This window comes from Antedon bifida, chromosome 7 (assembly GCF_963402885.1).
Source record: "Antedon bifida chromosome 7, ecAntBifi1.1, whole genome shotgun sequence".
In the NCBI taxonomy this organism is placed as follows: domain Eukaryota; kingdom Metazoa; phylum Echinodermata; class Crinoidea; order Comatulida; family Antedonidae; genus Antedon; species Antedon bifida.
Window position 1 is genome coordinate 22238375 of NC_136232.1, and position 26042 is coordinate 22264416.

Sequence of the window (26042 nt, forward strand, 5' to 3'; positions counted from 1 at the left end):
GCGTTGCGTTGGACGGCTTTCAACGAATAATAAACGAGCACGATGTGAACAAGATTCATTGAAGACATTAAACGGAATTTAATTGCGTTTAACGCGTTGAAATGGCTAAGCGTTTATGAAAACGTTTGCGTCAGCCAATACATCAGTTTTTATTTTAAATTTTAATCAACATTTTTGTTATATATTAATAAACAACTTAGATTGAGAATTTGATTTTGGATTGAGAACGTAATTATTGAGTGTTGATATTGAGTGTTGGTATTGGGTTGTTTTTCTATGGCTTTTACGATAACACAATTTCCGTTTCACTTACCATGTAGGCTAGTCTGGGTTCCAGACGGAGTTTTGACTTATTATATTATTAAAAAAGGATAAATATTTTTGCACATATGGCGTTTCATACGTAAACTACTTGAGCTTGTAAACTCCACAGACATCGAAAAGCCTCGAAATAATATGTAGACTTACTCTGTATTATACATTTGAAGATTCTTGTATGCTATAAATGTCAATTTCATAAAATGTCGTTGGTACATATTAAACATTTATTATTCAAAATGTTATCACGCATAAATTACTTTACTTATAATATGCTGTTTTTTCTTTGTATGAGACATTCGTATTAAGATTTGAATATTTACTTTTAAGTTGTTACTGTTTTTTATTTACATTTGTTTATGTTGCTTTGTATATACTAAAGTTTATGAGTGCCATAGTTCAAAGGTGAAGGGTCAACAAAATATTGATATTCTATAAAAATATTAAGAATAAAAATTAAAAAATATCGTTTTATAAAGTTTTTTTAAGGTAAATTTTCATTTTTCATTAAAACCTTTCACTAGTTGTACTTGTAGTTTATAATAAGAAATATAATTCAGACATTTTTCAGTTTTTTATTTTTATTAATAATTAATTTAACAAAATTAAGCCAGTGGAATTGAGGCGCAACACAGTAGCTTCTTCAGGGCAAAATCAATTAACTTATAAAACAAATTCTAAAACAAATTCAAAAAATAAAATGTTACTGTATAAGTTTATACAATTTTAAGTTTATTTTAGATAAATTTATTTCAAAATATTTCCTATTATCAAAGTTTCAGAATTAGTAATATAATGTGAATAAAAGTGGTGTTTATACCACAAAAGAGAGAAAAAAAGTATTCATTTTAAATTATTATTATTATTATTAGAATACCTCCATGTTATATTTTAAATACATATTTTCGTTTAATACAGAAAGAGTCTCTCTACCTACACCCATATTCTTATTCCACATTTTAGTCAAGCATGAAAAAGTTCAAACTACAATTAAAAAGCTGTCTACACTATCAAACTTCATGTGCCCATATATAAACATGATGATGACTGCCATATTTAAGCATATCACTACCATATTTGGGCACATCACACTTTTTTTGTCAAACTATTTCGATCGTGTAGACAAAGCTTTGAAGAATATGGCTGTTGTCCAGATTACACCAACAATTGGAATGAATCTATAATTATTACATATACAAATTATTGACCTAATTTCCTGACATATGCTAATGATATGCTAATGATATGCTAATTAAAAAAATCATAATAAAAAAAATAATTGTAATTGTATTATAATTTTAAAATCATAATAATATACCATAATTTTGAGTTGCATTTGTAAAATTTAGTCCAGATCGGTAAATATTTCTCTTTCATCTCCTTTTAGCATAGATTTTGATTTACTATGAATTGCAATCCCCAAATATAAATATGGCAGGTCAATCAATCGGCCTTTGACCCCCATGACTCCCATGACTTTCTTAACACGTTCATCCCTCGTTATCAAAATCAGTGTCATACTAATACAGTATAAGTACATTTTCATTAGTCATATTATATAACACATAAATAAATTCCTGTCATTTGATTGGACGAATGTTGGTCACATGGCGTGCAATAGTACAGACTATTGAACGGTCATTCAATAGTAATTTTTTTCCATTTTTTTACGTTTGAAAAATATTTTTTTAGACCCTTAGTTCATAAATCCAACAGCACCGCCTATTTTGTACTTCCGCTGTGATGATACAAGTGTATCGCGACGGAGGTACATTTTTGGAGAGATATATGTACTAATTTAGACATTTTCATCATTCACCTCATGCCATTATTTGTACCAATACACGCATAAACATTCATTATTTGTATACTATTATATCAATCTAAATTATATTTGTATTAATTATTTACAGACCTTTAAAATTAACATAGTATTCTTGAATCAGAACAGGTTTCTGCATAGCGGGCAAGATGATTGGTTACTTGTATTAAACCACTTGTACTAAGAAAAAAAAATGGGAAGTGTGTTACGGCATTTAATGCCAATATTTATTTTGTAATTATATTTCTTGCAGATGACATATTTCATAATGATGTCATTCCATAATTTCTGGTGTCATTTTTTAGTGTGTTGTCATAAAATATTTATGCTGTCATAATATCTGTGATGATTTACAGTACTTTGATGCTGATGTCATAATTTTCTGCTGATGTCATAATTTTCTGCTGATGTCATAATTTTCTGCTGATGTCATAATTTTCTGCTGATGTCATAATTTTCTGCTGATGTCATGTTATACGCTGTCATAATTTTATTCTGATGTCACATTTTATGCTGACATCATTTTATGCTGATGTCACATTTTATAATTTTATTCTGATGTCACATTTTATGCTGACATCATTTTATGATGTTATCCTCATTTTTTGCTGTCAAAATTTTCTGCTGATATCACGTTTTATCCTGATGTGACAGTTTATGCTGATGTCACATTTTATGCTGATGTCCTCAATTTTCTGATATCATTTATAAATTATCATATTTCCTGTTTTATGCTGATGTCACAGTTTATGCTGATCTGTCATAATTTTATACTGATGTCATAATGCTGATATCATAATACTGATGCCATAATGCTGATGTCATAATGCTGATGTCATAATGCTGATGTCATAATGCTGATGTCATAATGCTGATGCCATAATGCTGATGCCATAATGCTGATGTCATAATGCTGATACCATAATGCTGATGTCATAATGCTGATGTCATAATGCTGATGTCATAATGCTGATGTCATAATGCTGATGCCATAATGCTGATGTCATAATGCTGATGTCATAATGCTGATGTCATAATGCTGATGCCATAATGCTGATGCCATAATGCTGATGTCATAATGCTGATGCCATAATGCTGACGCCATAATGCTGATGTCATAATGCTGATGTCATAATGCTGATGTCATAATGCTGATGCCATAATGCTGATGTCATAATGCTGATGCCATAATGCTGATGTCATAATGCTGATGTCATAATGCTGATGTCATAATGCTGATGTCATAATTTTATGCTGATGTCATAATTTTGTCATTATCTTATTTTCAAATATAAAAATATCTTACCAGACAAGCAGAATGGAATTTCTTTTTACAGGTTTTGCACGTAAGTTGAGGCAGCGAGTAATTAGATCCGTGTATTACCGAGTAACATATCATACAATCATCCGTCCCCTCAAACCGTTTATCAATGTTACTTTTCCATACCTTCAAACCGTCAACTATCGTTCCATTCTGCAAATATTCAATACACATCTAATCAATTATTTATCACACAGACAGATTAATAGAAATGAATAATTAAATTTTCTTATTAAATGAAAAATTCCATTAGCATAATATAAAAACTTATTACATAAATTTAGAATCCAATTTGTGCGCTTTATTGGTTTCTGAAATAGACAATTATGAAAATCACTGTTTCTACTTTTCTTCATAATTATGATATTAATAGAATATTTTGAAATGACCCAGATTCTTATTACTAAAGACTAAAATTATACACAATGTAATTTCCTCTTCACATTTATAGAATCGATATTTTTTAATTGACAAAAAAATAAGTAGACATACAGTACAGTACTGTAAATGGATCGGTGTTGTATAAGCACTTCTGTCAAATAAGTACTTAAAACTAATAAGTCAGAACACTACTCAAGACCAAATAGGTACTTGGGTTGAATAAGTACTTGGGTTGAATAAGTACTTGGGTTGAATAAGTACAGTACTAAAGTTGAATAAGTACTTTCTTAAGTTTAGTCGAATAAGTATGCAATTTATATAAGCACTTAAGTACTTAAGTCAAATAAGTACTTAGATCAAATAAGTACTTGGGTCGAATAAGTATTTAAGTTAAATAAGTACTTTCTAAGGACAAATATGTACTGTACTTACAGTAGGTTACATATTAGAACTTGGGTTGAAAAAGTACTTGGGTTGAATAAGTACTTAGGTTAAATAAGTACTTGGGTTGAATAAGTACTCATGTTGAAGAAATACTTGAATAAGTGTCTTACACTATAAAACTAGTTACAGTATATCTTCTGTTAATAGTATACCATTACCTGATGAACAAGGAAGGTAGTCATTTGAAGCATCCAGTTCCGCCACTGTGCGGCCGACACGCCCACCCGCTTGCCACTGTCTACGACGATCACCCCTAGGGGGTGGTTGATGGCCAGTTTGATGACCAAATCCATTGACATGTCATCCATTCGGTAAGTTGCGATGACCTCTCGTGTCTTTGACCGTGCCTTTATGGTCATGTTGTCCATCTTTGTGGTGGACTTTTGAACACCTTGGATTTCTTTAGCACAGAGAATGGGGCTTGTAAACTTGGTAGTGAATCTGAAAAGTGTTATAGAAATCAACACCATCAAAAATTTTAACCTGAAGAATTAATCATGAGTATTTTTTTAAACATCTCCAAGTAGAGTAGGAATTCTATTAAGGGAACACTTTCAGGATCAAACAAACTCCCTTAAAGTGTATGTAAATGTATTGTCCCCCAAAAACATGAAAAATGAAGATTAATTAAATCAGACTTTGAATAGGTCATTTTGTAGTTTTAATAAAGTTAATCATTTCCATAGAAAAAAAATAATGTTTTATAATAACATAATAAATGGTTAAATCAAACCAAAAATTCATTGGCTGGCAGCCAATTTTTTACTTTAAATTACATTTTTTGAGACAAATAAATTTTGTTTAGATCCAATTTTTGGTCAAAGTGGACAACTATGTGACATTAAATTGAAATATTCAACAACAAAAATGAAAAAAAAAAAATATTTTTCAGGGGAATAATACATCTTTAATAGGGGTTGGCTGTAGTGTTAAAATATAAATTGACCCTTGTCCGTTTTAAATTAAAGGATTCTTAAAAACGGGTGTTCCCTGAATAGGAGAATTTCAAATGGGGATTATTACTGTTACAATAATGTGATGTATTGTCGTAAACTGGCTTTAAATATTTTTTCCATCCCATACCTGTCTATATGTTCTTTTATCCTTTTATTTTGACTATTCCACCATTGTCTAACCATTGCAGGTAGATCCTCTAGTGTGTTGTTGTATACACTACACGCCAGGTGTTGTGGTTCTATTGGACTGCTACCACAACCTGTAATACAAAGAAAGGAATCAGTTGAGAAAGATGGTACAATGGTAACATCACCATGGTGCTGTGGTTCTATTGGACTGCTACCACAACCTGTAAACAAAATGATAATCGGTAGAGAACAATGGTAACATCACCATGGTGCTTTTTGGTTCATGGGGTTGTTACCACAATCATGCTTGAGCAAAATGTTAGTAAAAGAACCAGATTCTCTGTAGTGTATCTTCAATTTATCAATATCTTAGGAAAGTTTCTTGATACAGTGTCACATATCCATCACATTAAAACCATATCATATGGCATTTTCCTAGCTATACTGAAATAAGGTACCAGTTTCTGATCTGGCAAGTCACTTTATCTTGCCATTTAAAAAAACAAGGCCAACAGCCATTAAGTCGCGTGCTACAATGCATAGTGATACCGGACCAACAGACAGACCGACAGACCGACAGACAGACCGACCGACCAACCTACCAACTGACCGAAATTACTGAACATGTTTAAAAATGTTGAAATGTTTAAAAACATTTATATTTTTTTAATTTACACGTGCGTAGCCTGTCACTTTTGACGTGCTCGTATAACGTAATTTTGAGTTGAAAAGTAAGTCAAGAAAACAGAAATCGGGCAAAAAGAGTGCGCAATAACATTTAACGCGCAGTGTGCGCGAAAAAATCTGCGCACTCATGGCAATTTTGTAAACGCTTAAAATTGCCTAAAACGTACTCTTATTTCATCGAAAATAAATTTTGAAAATTTTAAGCATGCGTACGCATGCGTTACATGCGCTACGCACGTAATTGTATTGCCATATGATGATTTATGCCCTGAAATTTATGAGTACCAAATTTTATTTAATTGTGATTCATGGTTGTGAAGATATGATTACAAACGTGATTTTGTTAAATCGTACCGCGTACTTTTTTATTGCGCACCGTGAAAACATAGCCACATCGATTCCTGGCCATAAGGAATATACTGTGAAAAATTGACTTAGCTAGATTAAACTGATATCAAGATAAGGTCAGAAAGCGATAAGACGCATTGTGATACCGGACCGACAGACAGACCAACAGACCGACAGACAGACCGACCGACCGACATAGTGAACTATAGAGTCGCGTCCACGCGACTAAAAAGGTACTTTTAATTTACGATTATAAAATAAATACCTTTAATTTTCAATGCTGGTTCCTGTGTGAACATGCTTGGTTGCACTCCTTTAAAGGGACTTTTAGCGTCTTTATCAGAGAGGAGTGGCACAATTGGCATTAGTCTGAACAGGTTTATCAGCAGACTATCAACAAGACCACTCTGCCTGAAGAAATTTGCATATTGAGCCCTTAACTGAAAATATTAAAAACATTTTATTTGACTTGCCTGCTTTGAATAGGGAGAATAAAATCGAAAAACTGACAAAACATATAGAAATCAGTTCAGATTAGAAATTTATTTGCAAATACAGTACTGTAATACCTCAACTGGAGCTGCCTTAAAAAATATTAATGCTAGCCTCCAAGCCAGAAGGTAAGTCATAGTGGTTTGATAGACTTCAGTTCCAGACTCCACTGTGATGCATTCACCAACAGGCACATCCTCCAGCACAGACTCCAAGTAGAAGGTTGACGAGATGATTGCCTCCTTCAACATTTCAGGAAGAGGTCTAAATGTGAAAGAGTTTTTCAATTTTTATTTGGCATTAAAAGAAAAGAAGTTTCTGAAAAGCTAAAATGTGAAAATTGAATAATGCTTAATTGAAATGAAATGACCTTACAAATTAGTCTCTCCCGTTTCATCAGTATTACCAACATCACTGCGACCTTTGTCATATTCTGGAAGAAGGGACATCAGCCTATAATGAAAACAATACAATATCTTGTTAACATATCATCATCAGCCATTGTCAGTCCACTGCTGGACGAAAGCCTCAGCATGTTTCTGCCATAGTGAACGATCTCTAGCTGCTCCCTGCCACTGCACTATACTATACTACTTTGTTTCATGGAAGTGTCCCCTTAAGAGGGGTCTCCTAAAAGAGGGATTCTATTGTATTTAGGTCATTATGAAATTGTCAGGACAACTGGGGTTCAAGTATTCTATGCTATTCCACACATTAAGAAAATAGTCACAAAATTGAATTTTCTATGTCTGCAAAATAGTGAGAAAATCCTAAAAAATGTAGAAATATAACATACTTGGCTAGAATCTTGTAGGCAGCTAGCTGTATCGGCCTAACTTTTGATTGTAGCATTCCCATAAGGTGATTCACCACTGTCTGTAGGACATCTGGGATGGTACAAGATGGAACCAGCCTAGGCTTTAACTCTACTTGTTGTAAGAGTTCACAAGGAGCACAGCAGGCTGCTCTACACACTGACTGAAGGAGTAGGTGGTCAGATACACTGATTAAATTCTGGTCCAGAGAACCTGAACAAAAAAAAAAAAGATGAAGAGATGTTGTTTCAAGATGTATTGTTTCCCTCCCCCCCACCCCCAAAAAAAGATTTTAATAGTCCATTTTGCAGCTTCAATAAAGTTAATTATTTACTTTTATATAACACCTAAATAAATTCCTGTCATTTGATGGAAAATTGTGGGTCACATTGCGTGCAATAGAACACAATATTGAATGGTCATTCAACAACACTTTTTTAACAATTTTTTTTGTGTACAAAAAAAAATCTTTCCGCGTTTGGAAAATATTTTGTTAATACCATTACTGTAAAAGTACGTACAACAGCGCCACCTACAGTATTTTGTACTTCCGCCGCAATGATTCGACCTAGAATGTATTTAGATGTTATATAAAACAATTAATGAATGTTTATATTCATGTAATGGTACAAATGGCATTTGGTGAATGATGAAAGTTTACATTTCAACTCGGCTTCGTCTCGTTGAAATATAATCTTTCATCATTCACCTCATGCAATTATTTGTACCATTTCACTCATAAACATTCATTATTTGTTACTATTCACCAGCTTTGTGTACAATCATGGGTTTTCATAACTACATTATATCGATAATAATACTTACTTGTAAATTTAAAAAACAAGGGCAGAAAAGCAGTAAATATACCAGCGCTAAAAAACTCTTTCCACTCTGAGATGAGATCGGGTGAAATGAGTGCTGCCTTTGATGCATTTTCATCCTCAAGTAACGTTACAATGGTGTGTATGAGATTACTGATCTCGGCACAAAAGACTTTGAAATAAATGCTGTTGCCTTCATCTGTTATACTATCGGTGATACTCTGGGGAAAACGTCAAATATTTTGTAATTCTCAACTAAAATTAATTCCTGAACCAAAAAAGATTTTATATGGAAACAAAAAAGAAACCTGTCTATGTGCAATTTAAAGTGTACGTTTGGCATAAAAATGTGTGCACTTATGCATGCTGTAAGATTCTATTGATGACCAAGAGATCTTTGATCAAATTCAAAAACGTTTATTGTCCAATATTCCTAAACACAGAAATAAAATTGGAAATGTGTTGTTTGATACATTACTAAATCTCTGTCTACACTATCAAACTAGTTGACAAAAAAGGTGTGATGTGCCCAAATATTGTAGTGATATACCCAAATATGGTAGTGATATGACATCATCAAGTCCATATGGGCACATCACATAAAGTTTGATAGCGTAGACAGAGCCTAAGATAAAAAAATATAAACATACAGTATATACAATGGGATTTATCAGTGAAAATTGATTGATTTAAGATGTAAAAAGATGAGGATTGCGATTTAGTTAATTAAGTAAGATTATAGTAAGCGAAATATAAAACACAATGTATGAGAATGTAAGTCTATAATGATTCATGAATAAAATGACAAATATTGTCCCTTATTCATTTCAAGTGTAACTCAAGCTCTGCCTACACTATCAAACTTTATGTGACAACAAAAATGTGATGTGCCCATATATGGACATGATGATTTCATATTACTACCATATTTGGGCATATCACTCTTTTGTTTGTGTGTGGACAGAGCTTAAGAAGGTTTCGCTGAGAAGGGGTTCTACTATATTGCAACAGACTACACTTCTTTTTTCGTTTTTTTTTTCATTTCAAAAACATACTAAACTTCATCATAGCAAAGAAATATTTACCTGAATCCATTCTATCAAGCTGCATAGAATGAAATCCCAGGTCTGTGCTGATAAGGATCTTGGGATCTTTTGAACAGTAACGCTGAGAAATCGTATAACCTCTACATTTAGAAATAACACTTTACAGCCAACATCTTCAACTTTCCTGTTGTACATTAAAAATTAAACATATTTTAAAATAACTAGTTCAACGCTAAAATGTAAATAATGTAATAATTTGTTTAATTTGAAATGGAGAAAATTAGGGTTCTCAGTAGGTGACTAAAATGTATTATGTACTATTAGAAATATACACAAATTTTACCTGCTAAACAGAAAAATGTCAAAATCTTTCCAATCGGATATTGCTTCAAGAATAGCAACTTCTGTGACTTTAGTCAAACTCAATAAGCATGTGTGGATTACACAGAGAGCTCCCAGACAGCCTAGAAACAAAATGAAACCAAATTTAGTATAATCCCATGTTCAAGTATAATCCCACCTCCTAATTCAGGCTTAATTTAGTATAATCCCATGTTCAAGTATAATCCCACCTCCTAATTCAGTATAATCCCATGTTCAACAATAATCTCACCCCCTAATTCAGGCTTAATTTGTATAATCCTATGTTCAAGTATAATCCCACCACCTAATTCAGGCTTAATTTAGCATAATCCCATGTTCAAGTATAATCCCATCCACTAATTCAGGCTTAATTCGGAAACACAAGACTTTGGTATTAAGTCTATTGTTAATGCAATCCAAATATAATCCCACAATCTATTTTTTGCCAAATTTTGTACCCATGCTCCAAGACCATACTCGGTGGTATATAAAAGGCTTACCATGTATTTCTGTGATGTTTTCTTGCGGACTCGTAATGAGCTTCGCCGTGTGAATGTCAAGAATCATGGATATTTCGTTCTGCTGTAGGTAAGGGATGAGCACCTTTAAAGTTCCAACTGACTCCTCTGTTAAAATGTCAAACCTACAAAATACATTAATATATTATTATTAATATATCACCCAATTCTCGATACGGTATCAAGATTTCCCCAGTATCATAGGAAAATTCCCAATACATGTGTTTCACATGTATCACCTATAGACCATAACCTAACCGCACCACATGTGATATACATGAGATGCTGTATTAAGAAATGTTCCTATGATACTGGGCAAATATTGTATGTGGCCAGCACTGAGAATTGAGTAAATTATATAGTACAAGGTATTGTTTGACTATTTAAAATTAAATTAAATATTATATCAAATTAAATTACTGTGGCCAAAACAGAAGTTTTCAACTATTTTTTTAAATTGTTCAAAAAATAAATTTTCTGACCTGTCAGTTTTACATATATGTATGACCTTTAACTCTTGACCTGCCTCATACTCTTTGAACTTTTCAATCAAACACTTTAAGGTCATTGCCCATAGTTCACCAAATTCCATAGACCTAAATATATTTAGTTTTTAACAAAAAATAGATTTTAAAAATATGAAAGAAGAAACCAACAATTTGGTATAATCCTATAGCTATACAGTAAAACTTCTCATTTGGAGCCACCCTCCAATTCAGGAGATACCCTATTAAGGAGACACTTTATCAGGTCACATAGGTATCCCCTTAAAGGTGTATTGTCCCCCAAATACATGAAAAATGAAGATTAATTAAATCAGACTTTGAATAGGTTATTTTGTAGTTTTAATAAAGTTAATCACTTCCATAGAAAAAAAATGGAAAAAAGAGTATTTTCACTTATAAAATGACAAAATAAATGGAAATTCCACCAAAAACCAATTGGTTGGCAGCCAATTCGACAATTTTTAGCTTTAAATTACAGTTTTTTTCAAAGTGGATAACTATCATGTGATATTAAAATGCCATATTAAAAAATGTTTAGAATTATTTTTTCAGGGGGACAATACATCTTTAATAGGGGTTCTACTGTATATTACAAGTATGGAAATTTCCTTCCTACCTCTCACATGATTTACTGATTAAGCTGTCCCATTGGTTGATGGTCAGCACAGCCCAGACAGTATCCATAGCAGCTGAAATTATTGGGCTAGATTGCTTTAAATATCCTGGCAACATTACCTCCTCATCATTCTGTCAAAAATAATCAAATTTTCCACCAATTTGTAGCAAACGTAAATGTGTTATTAATCGTCCTCAGTTTAACTGGAAACACTATTACACACTGGAGACTATTAGGATTAGGCCCTCTACATAACCACTGGCGATGCTGAGTGAAAATATACCTTTCATCTTTCACCTTATGAAATTATCTGCACTACCGCACTCATAAACATTCATTATTTGTATACAATTACATCATATAACTTCTATAATTTAAAGAGTATATCTAGACAGTTTCCTGAAAACGACTCAAATCCTCAACAGAAAAAAATGGATTAAAATTTATACTATCCTGAAGGAATATACATACCAGTTGTTCACTATTGCTTATAGCCAAGCTCCACTGCATTGAGTAGACAACTTCTAGTATGTAATCTTCCATTTTGTCAAAATTCCAAGGAAGCATACTTTTAGAAGACTCTGCAGAAATAGCATCTTCTCTTTCATTTTTTGGCTGTACATTGTCAGAAGACTCTCCATTGTCAGAAGACTGCCCATTGTTAGAAGACTCTGCAGAAATAGCATCTTCTCTTTCATTTTTTGGCTGTACATTGTCAGAAGACTCTCCATTGTCAGAAGACTGCCCATTGTCAGAAGACTCTGCAGAAATAGCATCTTCTCTTTCATTTTTTGGCTGTACATTGTCAGAAGACTCTCCATTGTCAGAAGACTGCCCATTGTTAGAAGACTCTGCAGAAATAGCATCTTCTCTTTCATTTTTTGGCTGTACATTGTCAGAAGACTCTCCATTGTCAGAAGACTGCCCATTGTTAGAAGACTCTGCAGAAATAGCATCTTCTCTTTCATTTTTTGGCTGTACATTGTCAGAAGACTCTCCATTGTCAGAAGACTGCCCATTGTTGGAAGACTCTGCAGAAATAGCATCTTCTCTTTCACTGACATCTTTCTTTGGCTGTACATTTCCAGAAGACTCTCCAGCAGTAACTGCTTCTGAATCTTCTTTTGAAAGACTCTCTTGTTCTGGCAATTTACTTTCAGATGTTTCTTTACTAATTGTTTCATCTGCATCTTCCTTTGACGGAATTCTGTCAACGCGTACTTCCTCATATTCCAGTACGTTGTCCTCTTCTAGCTGCGGCTGAATGGTTAAAAGTGTTGCCAGGAATACAGACAGCATAATTTGGTTTGGAACATCATCTTGGAATGTTTCTGGTAGTTTTTCGTTGGCATTTATTAGCATCAAATCTCCTTGCATTGTCAAATTTTCTTTCCACTGTGAGACGGTAATATTGAGTTAAAATCAAACATAGCACAAAAATGCTGATCATTTTAGTTTTTCACAATTTTAATCAGATACAGTCTTTTAATTTTAATAATACAGCAGAATATACATATTCTGTGCCTGTGATGTTTATATAGAGAGATATATTTTAATAATGTGTACAGCAAAACAAAATAAAAGTAGGACAAGCCCATAAATGACAAAAAAAACATTTTTAAATGACATTATTGGCATACCTGAAGAGGAAGACTTCTTCTACAACCATTCCATTCTTCTTTAGTTGGCAGTATAAGCTGCAAGAACTCACCACCAGTCATCTGTATGTCTTCACAATCCTGGTTTAAGTTCTCGTTAAGAACTTGATAAACAAGACTGGTTGCATTGGCTATTGTAGTAGATCTAAAAAAGACTTTTATTTTACTTTTTACATTTAATTGGAATAGTGCCAAAAAGAGAAATATTGTTTATTTATTTATTTATTGAATCGGTGGCACTCACAATATGCGGTGTGGTCCAAGAAAAACCCACAAAAAAACTCAGACTTTCCTAATTGAGCTCATGAAACCACAAAAACCCTTATTCTAAACCTGGTCTTTATTTGGAGGTAGTAAGTGTATTTCATAGTGTGTCTACAATGAAAGTGCATTGCATAGTACAAAAATCCTGTCCAAAAACTAAAACACTAGCTCTAAAACTGGTCTTTATTTGGAGGTAGTAAGCATATTTTATAATGTAAACTTTACCTGTCCAAAAACAACTAAAGCACTAGCTGGTCTTTATTTGGAAATAGTAAGCTTATTTTATAGTGTAAACATTACCTGCTCACAAAACAATTAACATTTCGGACCTAAAATTAGTCTTTATTTGGAGGTAGTAAACATATTTTATAGAAGTGTAAAAATTACCTGTACAAAAACAACTAAAACACTAGCTGGTCTTTATTTGGAAATAGTAAGATTATTCTATAGTGTAAACATTACCTGTTCACAAAAAACTAAAATCCTGGACCTAAAATTGGTCTTTATTTGGAGGTAGTAAGCTTATTTTGTATGACTAATATTACCTGTCCAATAGCAATGAAGATTTCATGAGATTAACTTTTATCCACCCTGCGAGCTTGTGTAGAAAGTTTTGGGCATTTGAGAAGTACTTTTTATTTTGAACTAAAGATGTGATTCCATACATCCATGTATTTTGAACTTTCTCCATCAAATCACCTATCAAATCAAATAAATTATGAAATTCAGAAAGTTAGAAATACGAAAACCATTACTGAGCATTATACATTATACTCTGCAATGTTTTTTTAAAATCAATATTATCATAATCATTGGGGTGCAGATGTCACATATTTTTAATATGCAAATGAATTTGAGCAAAATAAATTGGATAGAAAAAAAATTGTACCTGAAAAAACTGTAATAAAACGCAAAAATAGTCAAATTGACTGGAAGTCAATGGGTTTTTGGTTAAAAACAAAATGTTTTAATCTTTTTTTCTACATTGGGGTGCAGATGTCACATATTTTTAATATGCAAATGAATTTGAGCAAAATAAATTGGATAGAAAAAAAATTGTACCTGAAAAACAGTAATAAAATGCAAAAATAGTCAAATTGACTGGAAGTCAATGGGTTTTCGGTTAAATTTAACCATTTATTTTCTCTTTTTATAAGTAAAAACAAAATGTTTTAACCTTTTTTTCTACATTGGGGTGCAGATGTCACATAATTTTAATATGCAAATGAATTTGATCAAAATAAATTGGATAAAAAAAAAAAGTACCTGAAAAAACTGTAATAAAACGCAAAAATAGTCAAATTGACTGGAAGTCAATGGGTTTTCGGTTAGATTTTTAACCATTTATTTTCTCTTTTTAGAAGTGAAAACAAAATGTTTTAATCTTTTTTTCTACGGAAGTGGTTAAAATAATTAAAACTGCAAATTTTCCTATTTAAAATTTGTTTAAATTAATCTTCATTTTTGTCCATGCTTTTGTGGGCAATACATCTTTAATATGAGAAATCAAATAAGACAAAATGAATTATATACCAGACAAATCATCCCCTTTCAGACAGCTAATTTGGAACACTTTTAAGAGCACATCTTCTGAAGCTGGGACAAGAAAACAGGTCTGCAAAATGTTTAAAAAAAAGCAATTTAAAATATAAAATCCTTGTCTAAAGCTCTGTCCACACTATTAAACTAGTTTGACAAAAAAAGTAATGTGATGTACCCAAATATGGCAGTGATATGCTAAAATATGGTAGTGATATGACATCATCATGTCCATATATGGCCACATCATATTTTTTGTCACAAAAACGTTGAAATTTGATGGTGCGTCTCCTTCTTGTCTACAAATGTTAGATCAGGGAAGAGTTAAATTAAATTAAATTTAACTCTTCCCTGGTTTGATAAAAACATTTTTTGGAAAGTTTAATGTACATAACAAAACTTACACTAAAAGCAGTCAATTTATCTAAAGTGTGGTTCCCACTAGTAACGCAACGACCTATTGACACAAAGTGTTGTATTCCGTAATCGCAAGTGGGAACCGACGACGCAACAGTGCTGCAAATATGGCTGGTTTGATTCCACACAGGTGGGGGAAAGCATGATTATTGGACGGGAATTTTCTTATGTTGCGTAAGGTTGCGTCACTAGTGGGAACCAAGTTTAAACAAGTTCCTAAAGAAATCAAATCATTTCCATTATATGACACAAATATACATCATAAATAATGAGTATTAATAGCTGTTATATTTTATACACATACCTTTGAGGATTTGAAGAAATTAAAGATTGTTTCACATATATAGGTAAGGGAGTGTGGCATATTTTTTAGATGAACAATATCTTCAGATTCACGTTCGACAGCAGAGGAGGTAGACGGATCGTCTTGTAAGGGTGTATTGTCATCAGAGGGGGTGGTGATCAAATCCTGTAACAGCTTACAAACCACTTTAATTAGTCTATTAGTATAAAGATCATCAAGTATTGGATCTAAAAAAATAATGATGCGATAATGATTCAACTTGTATTTGATTGGTTGATTTTGTATCACATGGCATTTTTTCATACATAATAAAAAACTATTCAATGGTTCTATTCAACGTCCAACTTTTCAAAATTGTTGGGGTCATACGTTGTGAATCTATATTTTTGTTTATATGTAATTTTTTATGTGAATAAAAGAACTAGAATATATATACTTTATTTTTGAATGACTGTGTGCAAACCAAACAACACCTTTTACCTCGATTCTTATTTGTTGATAGTCCAAGTGATATTAATTTCCAGCCATCAGAAATTTCTTCCTCTTTTGTTATCACTTTGCTATCACCACATAGGCTGCCAGCAAGTGATGTTAACTTATCACCAAATTCGGTACTTCTTGTCCATGATTGGATGTGTACATCCTTACTAATAACAATCTAAAAATAATGTGAAAAATACTTGTGTATAAAAACAAAAACCCATTCTGTATTAGGGATCATTATTCTACTGCAGTTACTGCAGTAACTATATTATTTAACTGCAGTATGATTTTAGTTTGCTTCAATGTAGAAGTTTATGAGACAGTAAAACAATAAACAGTGTGTATGATTACAAAAAAAGCTTGCTAAATAATTGTATAAACAGTTTTAAAGCTCTGTCTACACTATCAAACTTCATGTGACAAAAGACGTGTGATGTACCCATGTATGGACATGATGATGTTATATCACTACCATATTTAAGCATATCACTACCATCTTTTTTTGTCAAACTAATAGTGTTAGTGTAGACTTAGATTTAGTAATGTATCAAACAAAACATTTCCAATGTTCTTTTTTTCTGTGTTTAGGAATATTGGACAACAAAAGTTTTTGAATTTGATCTCTTTGGTCATCAATAGAATCTTACGGAATGTATAAATGCACACGTTATACCAAAAGTACTCTTTGAATTGCACATAGGGCGCTTTAGAGTAAACCTATCCAACAGCTTCACCTACCTTCTTCACAGCCAAATACAATGGCACTATACTCTTATCACGGCAACACAAGTTACCCAACACCTCTCTCTGTTCTTCACATGAGCAAAGTTTCATCACAGAAAACAGAGCATCTACCAAGTTTTGACAAAAGTTGCGTTTACCCGTGACGGCAAGAACATCGTTTATCCACGGAAGAATGGCTTTGTCTATAAACTGGTACGCTTCGCTTTTAGTACTACTATCGTCGCAAGGTACCAAATGCGTAAGAGTTTTAAATAAATCGAGGCTTGAAAATTCAGAAAGGATTTTAGAGAAGAAAAAACAATGTTCGGCGGAATTCTGTTCTTTAGCAAGTTTATAACTTGCAGAACATAATTTCGCGACTAACTCATTCATTTGGTCATCTTCCATTTTTTCATTTGATGTTGAATTTGCGATTTTCGAGTCTGTTTCATCCTTCTGTGCTTTTAAGTCTTTCTCAGTTAATTCATCATCTACTTGTGTAACATCTGACGATTCCAATGACGTTGTAGAATCTGAAAACGTAACATGTATTTTCCGCTTTTCAGATGTCTTTCTTTCGAGAGGAGACCGAATTTGTGATAGGACGGTTGAGATGTTTTCTAAGTTTTTCAAAGACGGATCCTCGGAGCATATCTGCTTTAGACAGCATTCAGCGAGTTTTCCCCAAATCGAATTCAGAATACGCTGGCAAGAATCGTTAATGTCTTTGTCTTCATTGGATTTATGCAAACGGTGGATTAGACTAGAGGTTTGTGGGTAAAGTGATGTGGATGCAAGCTTGGTGCTTTGTGTCATTGACTCCTCTAGCAGTGGCATGACCTTAAACAGGAAAATTATTATTAAATAAATAATAATTCTGGATTTATATAGTGCCTAATGTTGTGAAACCTCTAAGCGCTGAACATTATTACCCCAGTCATTTTTTTGGATCAAACACATATGGAAACATACTCCCATAATGCAGCTAGTAATCAGCGCAAAGTTGTGTCTTGATCTAACCGGGTTCCCATTTATACACCTGGGTGGAGAGAGGCAAACGTAAGTAAAGTATCTTGCCTAAGGATACAACAACAACAACCTCGATCTCTCAACTAGTTGCCTCAAGCTTTACCTATTGTGAGTAGAGGTAAAATTTTAAAAACCATGGTACCTGATTTGACTAATCACTAGAAAATATTATTGCCAAAGATTGACATTTTTACTTTCAGCTCCATAATCGTGACTTGAAAACAAAAATTGGAGAAAAGATTGGTATTTAAATTCTTGCATTTAACTCCAGTACAGTCATAGCACTTTTAGTTAATAATTGGTTCATAAGGAAAACTTATTTGGATACATAAATAAGCCTATTTTATATTTTTTCCCGCTTTTTGCATTGAATAAAGATATGTATAGTGCGCATAGTAATAGTAGAATTGTTTTTTCCCATATTGGATGTGACGGAATATACCGTACCTGTTCGTTGACTAGATAGTCTTGAATGGTTATGCAATTTTCGGAGTTTCCCAAGTTTTGGATGATGCAATAACGCAGACATTCCATTAAGGCTTGTACAATACTGGACGTTTCGCAAGAACTTCTACGAACAGTCTCCAATATCAAACTGAAAAACAATGATTTAAAAGTATATAGGAAAACAATTTAAAACTTAAAAAGTAAATACCACTTAAAGATACATTGTCGTCCTAAAAATATTTTTTCGATTTTTTTTTTAATATGCCATTTTAATGTCACGTAATAGTTACTCACTTTGACCAAACACTATATCGGGAAAAAAATGATGTGAAATAATTATTTTGTTTTTTTTGTGAATAACTTTATTAAAACTGCAAAATGGCCTAATTAAAGTCCGATTTTATTAATCTTCATTTTTCATGTTTTTGGGGGACAATACATCTTTAAGTGAAATCCAAAATATTTATAATTTGTACTTAAGGGAAATATTTCACTTAAGTGTAATTGGTGAATACGGCAACACGCCTACTAATAATACAACATACCCTGTTTTCATATTTCCAAAGAACTCTTGGAAGAACCCAATGCCTTGTCCAAAAGTAGCAGCAGGTAGTTGACTCAGCAGGGGGAGTAAGTTAGGATAAATAACCGCCGCTGAACCTTTACCTCCAGTCTTTAGTAACACCCACAGCTTTGGTAGGACAGCCTTCCGCATATTAACATGGGACCAACATTTCTGAATAGATACAAATTATTATTTATATTATAACTCTGAATTTAAACAACTTTATAAAGACTTATATTGTTGGAAGGTTTGCATGGCGAAATCAAATGTTGATATAAGTTTGCGGTACACCACATATGTTAATTTTGAAAAGAACTGTTGAGTTTCTTGATGTTTCGATCAATATGCTTTGATCGTCCTCAGGAGTGAGAATGAACTCCTGAGGACGATCAAAGCATATTGATCGAAACGTTGTGAAACTCAACAGTTCTTTTCAGAACTAACATACGTGGTGTACCGCAAACTTATATCAACATTAATAAAGACTTCCTTGAAAATGAGGAAGATTGACAGATAGATAACTTATTCTATTGAACGTAAATAAAAGATGTTGAATCACAAATCACTCCTGACAAAATAATTAGTATTTGTAGAAACCAGTTAAGCCTAACAAATGGTTTACTTACCGGATAGGTAGTGATGATAAGCAGGGTCGCATGCCAGAGGGCGCTCACAACTGTAGGGTCCGACTCATCAAGGTTGCCTAGAACGTTCACAGATGAACGCATGAGGTATATCTCAAGGGTGTCTGGTATGTGTTCACAGTATGCTCCAATGACTGTATAAAATGCACTACGAATCTAATGAGAAATAAAATGACCTGTGCAAATAATTATGACCTTCCACCCTGCACATGTTATAGGTCGTAGGTTATAATTTGTCATGTGTTAAAATCTGTCTTATCAGAATACTTTATGCAGATATTGAAATTCAAATTTCTGTATAAATAAATTGTCAAAATGTAAATAAAATTTGTTCTAAGTTTGGCCTATATCAACATCATTCTTTTGTTAGAGTTTTTTTATTGGGGAATTTGGAATGGGGGAGAGTTTGAGAATTGGGTTTTTTTTATATCCTTACCGATGGTTTTTGATGTTTCACAAATTTCCAGAATTTGTTATTTATGAGGATGTTTTCCAATTGCTCTGATATCTTTGGTAGGTCTTCAGGAGATAACATTGTAATTAGTTCCCTCAAGGCCAGTAAAGATGATGTTAAATTCCTTGTATATTTCTCCTCCATTTCTTCAACTGGAGTTGATCTGATGGAGAAAATAAAACATCTGTTAAAAGAAATTTAAGACATTTGCACTTGTAAAAATAGAATACTGAGACCTTAAGCTCTGTCTATACTATCAAACTTTATGTGACAAAAAAATGTGATGTGCCCATAAATGGACATGATGATGTCATATCACTACATATTTAGGCACATCACGTTTTTTTTTTGTCAAACTAGTTTGATAGCGTAGACAGAGCTTTACAGAAAGTTTGGATGCTGTTTGGATTTCTAAGCCGTCAAAAGACAAAAAATAATTTCATATGACTCAGGGAAGAGAAATAATAAATTACAAAAAATTAAATTGCATTTGAACAAAACTAGGAGGGGCAGACTATTCATATTTGAGCTACATTTTCTGCTTGGTGGCAATTAAAAAAAAATTATATAAACAATTTATTTTATAAATCCAAAGGCAAATAACTGAAAAAATGACAATGCTGTGGGTATCAGTGGCTGGTTCTCAATGGAGATACAAAAAAAAGCGAAAAGCTAAATCAAAATGATAAAGTAAAACAGCCAGAAAAGTTAGCAGAGCTAGTTTATTTTATATATATACAGTTATCGTTTGCATTTCAGAAAGGCAATGTATTTAAAAACGATTTTTATTTGACCTTAGGATCCAGTATCAAAACTAACTTTGTTTAACTTACTTTGCCTCACTGAGTGTGCTTGCTGTTTGGTTAAAAAGGTTATCCTGAAGATGCTGTGATTTTAAACAAAGAGTTGGCATAAATAATGCAGTAATTGTAGTTCATTCTATATTATTAGATATTGTTTAACAAACTAATAATTTAAGTAAATTTCAGCATCTATTTATCTGCTGTCCTCTAATTACCTAATTTAAGTAATTGTCCAATAAACTTGTTTTTTTTTAGCCAATTTTGTTTTTAAAAAGGGGATTCTAAAGCTCTGTCTGCACTATCAAACTTTATGTGATAAAAAAATGTGATGTGCCCATATCATATCACTACCATATTTAAGAATATCACTACCATATTTGGGCACACTTTTTTTGTCAAACAACTTTGATAGTGTAGACAGAGCAATAGCCATGTTTAAACGTCACACATTCAGGTCGTAGCGAGGTCAACGACACCTGTCTATAGGAAAAGATATTATTTAGTACATCATACTAATTGTTGTAATATCAATATGGAATAAAATAATAAAAGAAAATTATTTATCATATTTTTATATTATTTTCAGAAATATTTATTTATTATTACTATTGTTTACCTCCAAAACTTCTGCTTTGCAATAGGCGACTGCTTCTCTCTGCTTCACAGTTGAAAATGCTTTTTGAAATGCCGACTTGGCCGCAGAGGATGCTGGGGCGTACGTGTCACATTGCGATACGATCCAAACGCCCATTAAAGAGCGCAAATGAGGTGCTAACTTTCGTCCAACCCTTAAACAAATCTGCTCAAATGCGTACTGGGTTGCTTCACGAACTCTTTTATCATAATCCTGTAAATAAAAATAATTAAATATTAATTTTGTTTTATTTATTGGTTTCCAATACAAATTCTAAATATACATTTTTTTTTATTGATTCTACCTTTCTATCACAAACTTATTTTCTCATGTTGTGAAATTTTATGTTACCAGATATCTGGACTGTAGAATACAGATGTCTTTGCAGATAAGGTCAAAATTGAAGAGAATTGAACATTTTATGAAAGTGTGATCAAACAATAGAGGGTGCTATAATGTTTTCTTTTTAATCGTAACACCAATCATTGAAATAGACGGCACTATATATAAATATATATTTTCTCATTCTTACAGATTTCTTTGTCTTTATCGTTTCAAATTAATTAAATTTCAGTGTTTCACTAGGTGGTTTTAGAATTTATTCTGTGCCTGTTGTGTTTATATATAAAAAATCATACATTTGCTGTGAAATCAGTACATTGTGCGTTATGTTTAAAAAAAAAAATTAGCTTTTCAATTTTGCTTTACTGCAAATTTTGGGAGATAATAGTAATTTAGAATGAAAAGCAATGAAAGAATGACTTAATAACATTAACATTGTTACCAATGCCAGTTTGCTGTATAGCCTAGGCCAGTGAGGTAATATTCCTCCTACAGAATCTTCCTCCTTCTCCTTGCAGAGACTTGCAAGTTCTTGCATTGCCTGGTTGAGAAAAAAAAACTTTGGACAAACTTTTTTGTAATTTAATTTCAAATGCATAATTACATGTATGGATTGGTATGGTGACATGATAAGGCTCGAACCCTCGTCGCATATGTTAATATGGCAGGGTAATATGGTTCCACTGTCTTAACCGCTTGGCCACTCACTCATATCTATTCTCTATTGGCGGAGCAAGAAAGAGGAATGGAAAACCGATCTTCGCATAGGTGGTGACCAAGTTCCGTAAAATTAGTGAATTGAGTTTTGATTTTACGATCATTCAGGAAACCAACTCACGACGTTTATCACTTTACCTTTAACTTGGTAATAGCGTCCCGTTTGGTTAATTTACGCAAAGCAAGTCGAATTTCAGGGTCAAGGCATGAATCAAAATCGTCAGCACCAACAGCAGTAGGCACGTAACCCAGGTCACCTGACATTGTGCCAAACCCTACAAAACCTGTCCCTTGATTGGATCGTTCTAATAATTCAGCTGCTCTTCCACTGCTTGAAGGCTGAGGAGGAAAAAAAATGGTTGATAGGAATTTTATTTATAGAAGTTGGTTATCAAACTATGCTATTTATTTCTTAAAATTTCAAAGCATGAATATTTTACAGTGTATGTAAATTTAGTATTTTCATTTTTTCCTATTGGCAACGGCAATTATGCATCATTCATACAAGAAGGGCTGAGCTTAATTTGATGTTCTATCTTTTGCATTACAATTTGTGAAAATTAGGGGGGCCCAGGCCGGCTGGGACCTCCCCAGCCGTGGATCTGCCCCTGTTTTGTACTGTATTATTGTGTGCCACTGTATCAAAAGTGTCTCCAAAAGTTGAAAAACCCTTTAAACCGCAAGTGATTTGTAGATTTGAATATATAATTATTTTAAACTTACCCGTGCATTTCCTTTTGTTCGCTGCTTGCCACCCATGTTGTTTTTTTATCCGTTACCAACACAATTATAGTTATACAGTAGGACACTAGCAGTAGTTTCACATCTGTTTTCCTAATGAAACTACTGTACATCAATTCAAAGCTGTGGTCAGAGCCATATATATAAAGAGTTACGACATTGAAAATTAGAAGCCATTTTTGTGTCAAAGAATTCGCACGCTGAGGGCGCGCGCGTCCCTTTTGTATAGCGTTTTCCTATAGTTCATGCATTATTTTTAGATTTTTTTGTCTATGAAATAACGCTTATATTCCGTTTTTATTTTAGTAATTAATCTTATTAATGGTATTAATTTGGTAACATATATATATTGTGTCTATAATAACAAAAGAATAAACGCTAGGGCCTACATGCAAGTCAGGATACATAAAGCATGAACCAATACAAAAAACATACAAATTCACCCCTCTTTTTATACAGTATATGATTCTCTGTGTGTTTTTGACACAAACTTTCAGAGACTCGTTCATCATTTCATTTGTAATAATTTTCCTTTATTATTTTAATATTGTTCATACCCTATTCAATATATTAACAAATATATCCAAGACACTTTATTATTTTATTTAGTCATCAAAGCATGCATTATGAATTGAAAATATTACATAATTGTTATTAATAGGACGTAGTTATGGGATGTTTCGTTCCAAAATCAATCAATCGAACTTTATAATGTACTAGCGCACGCGCGCGCAATATTCTTTGCCGCAAGTACTTCTGTACGCTGTGCACGTCGATATTTCACCGTAAAATGTGCAATTACATTTTTTTAAATATAAGAAAAAGTTTAAAGTATTTTCTTGCTCCTATACTTTACATGCATTAACGGAGACAAGTTTGACACAAATTGATCTGCATATCACGTGACTATAATCCAATGTCGTAACTCTTTATATATATGGCTCTGGCTGTGGTTATAACATTTATAAGCTAATTACAATATTTCAATTTTAAAAAGTGTCAAGAAATATATGTATCAGATTTAAATGTTCACAATTAAATTATAACTATTATATGGTTAAAAATGACACTATTTATTACTATTATAGGTAACTTAAAATGTTCATTTACTCTAGTGTAGTAGTAATAAAACACCTATCAGTTTTAAGGCAAATTTACAGACGAGTGGTAATGGTAAGGGACAGAAAAACCGTATGGTTGTACCATGTAGAATATATAATATTTATTTTTATTTCACCTTATTTATAGAGGCTGACCCTAAACAGCGTATGCTGACAAGCAAGGGGCCCTCTTGATCAGTTATGATAAGTGTCTGTGTGTGACAGTGTCTGTGTGTGACAGTGTCTGTGTGTGACAGTGTCTGTGTGTGACAGTGTCTGTGTGTGACAGTGTCTGTGTGTGACAGTGTCTATGTGTGACAGTGTCTATGTGTGACAGTGTCTGTGTGTGACAGTGTATGTGTGTGACAGCGTCTGTGTGTGACAGTGTCTGTGTGTGACAGTGTCTGTGTGTGACAGTGTCTATGTGTGACAGTGTCTATGTGTGACAGTGTATGTGTGTGACAGTGTCTGTGTGTGACAGTGTCTGTGTGTGACAGTGTCTGTGTGTGACAGTGTCTATGTGTGACAGTGTATGTGTGTGACAGTGTCTGTGTGTGACAGTGTATGTGTGTGACAGTGCCTGTGTGTGACAGTGTATGTGTGTGACAGCGTCTGTGTGTGACAGTGTCTGTGTGTGACAGTGTCTATGTGTGACAGTGTCTGTGTGTGACAGTGTCTATGTGTGACAGTGTCTGTGTGTGACAGTGTCTGTGTGTGACAGTGTATGTGTGTGACAGCGTCTGTGTGTGACAGTGTCTGTGTGTGACAGTGTCTATGTGTGACAGTGTCTGTGTGTGACAGTGTCTATGTGTGACAGTGTCTGTGTGTGACAGTGTATGTGTGTGACAGCGTCTGTGTGTGACAGTGTCTGTGTGTGACAGTGTCTATGTGTGACAGTGTCTATGTGTGACAGTGTATGTGTGTGACAGTGTCTGTGTGTGACAGTGTCTGTGTGTGACAGTGTCTGTGTGTGACAGTGTCTATGTGTGACAGTGTATGTGTGTGACAGTGTCTGTGTGTGACAGTGTATGTGTGTGACAGTGCCTGTGTGTGACAGTGGCTGATTGTATACTAGTACAACAGGGTAACCCCTTCAAAACTAGGTTCACATGAGCCAGATGTGTACCACACAGTTTATTGTCCTTATACAAGAAGACTCGTTCTACCACCAGAACCATGGAGAGAGTGAGGCTCGAACCCTCGCAGATGTTAATAGGGCAGGGTAATATGGTTCCACTGTCTTAACCGCTTGGCCACTCACTCATATCTATCCTCTATTGACGGAGCGAGAAAGAGGAATTAAAAACCGATCTTCCCATAGGCATAAATATATCGTACTTAGCAGCCACAGTAGAAGCAAAGTTATGATAACGTATCTTTATGTATGGGCCACAGCTTAGCTTACAATAAACTAAACACAAAATTATTATTTATTATGAGATGTCAGATGACTATGTTTAGCGATATCTCTATCTATCCCAGCGAATATTTAGTGAATAATTAAATCTCTTTTGATTACAATTATAATATTATTTAGAGCAATCGACAACATCCGATTAAGGTCAATGAGCTACAAAAGGGAATAGGCCAATACT

The 26042-nt window shown here is 33.3% G+C and overlaps 2 protein-coding genes across 3 annotated transcripts; both read right to left on the reverse strand.

Annotated features, from left to right (window-relative positions):
- Positions 1 to 901: 901 nt before the first annotated feature.
- LOC144848458 (E3 ubiquitin-protein ligase listerin-like) lies at positions 902 to 20231 on the reverse strand. 2 transcript variants are annotated; one of them, XM_078705197.1, is made up of 25 exons: positions 20093 to 20231; positions 19639 to 19812; positions 18993 to 19183; positions 18448 to 18595; positions 16987 to 17811; positions 16246 to 16423; positions 15766 to 15992; positions 15039 to 15120; positions 14051 to 14204; positions 13224 to 13386; positions 12055 to 12978; positions 11584 to 11714; positions 10944 to 11057; positions 10444 to 10586; positions 9924 to 10044; positions 9620 to 9764; positions 8539 to 8755; positions 7695 to 7926; positions 7274 to 7351; positions 6976 to 7162; positions 6672 to 6846; positions 5370 to 5502; positions 4445 to 4727; positions 3447 to 3614; positions 902 to 2320 (listed from the first exon to the last, which is right to left on the reverse strand). In XM_078705197.1, exons 1-25 carry the CDS (start codon positions 20189 to 20191, stop codon positions 2261 to 2263), a joined length of 5352 nt encoding a protein of 1783 aa, XP_078561323.1. In that variant the 5' UTR covers positions 20192 to 20231; the 3' UTR covers positions 902 to 2260. The 2 variants fall into 2 exon arrangements, with proteins under 2 accessions (XP_078561323.1, XP_078561324.1); XM_078705198.1 differs by lacking the exons at positions 902 to 2320; positions 3447 to 3614; positions 4445 to 4727; positions 5370 to 5502 and having other exon boundaries at positions 6692 to 6846; positions 7083 to 7162.
- Positions 20204 to 23457, reverse strand: LOC144849002 (E3 ubiquitin-protein ligase listerin-like; the record flags this gene model as incomplete). The annotated part of the gene is made up of 6 exons (XM_078705954.1): positions 23330 to 23457; positions 22745 to 22945; positions 22332 to 22430; positions 21530 to 21760; positions 20944 to 20996; positions 20204 to 20273 (listed from the first exon to the last, which is right to left on the reverse strand). Coding segments are annotated over exons 1-6 (690 nt in total), but the record flags the coding sequence as incomplete, so codon positions are not given.
- Positions 23458 to 26042: the final 2585 nt, after the last annotated feature.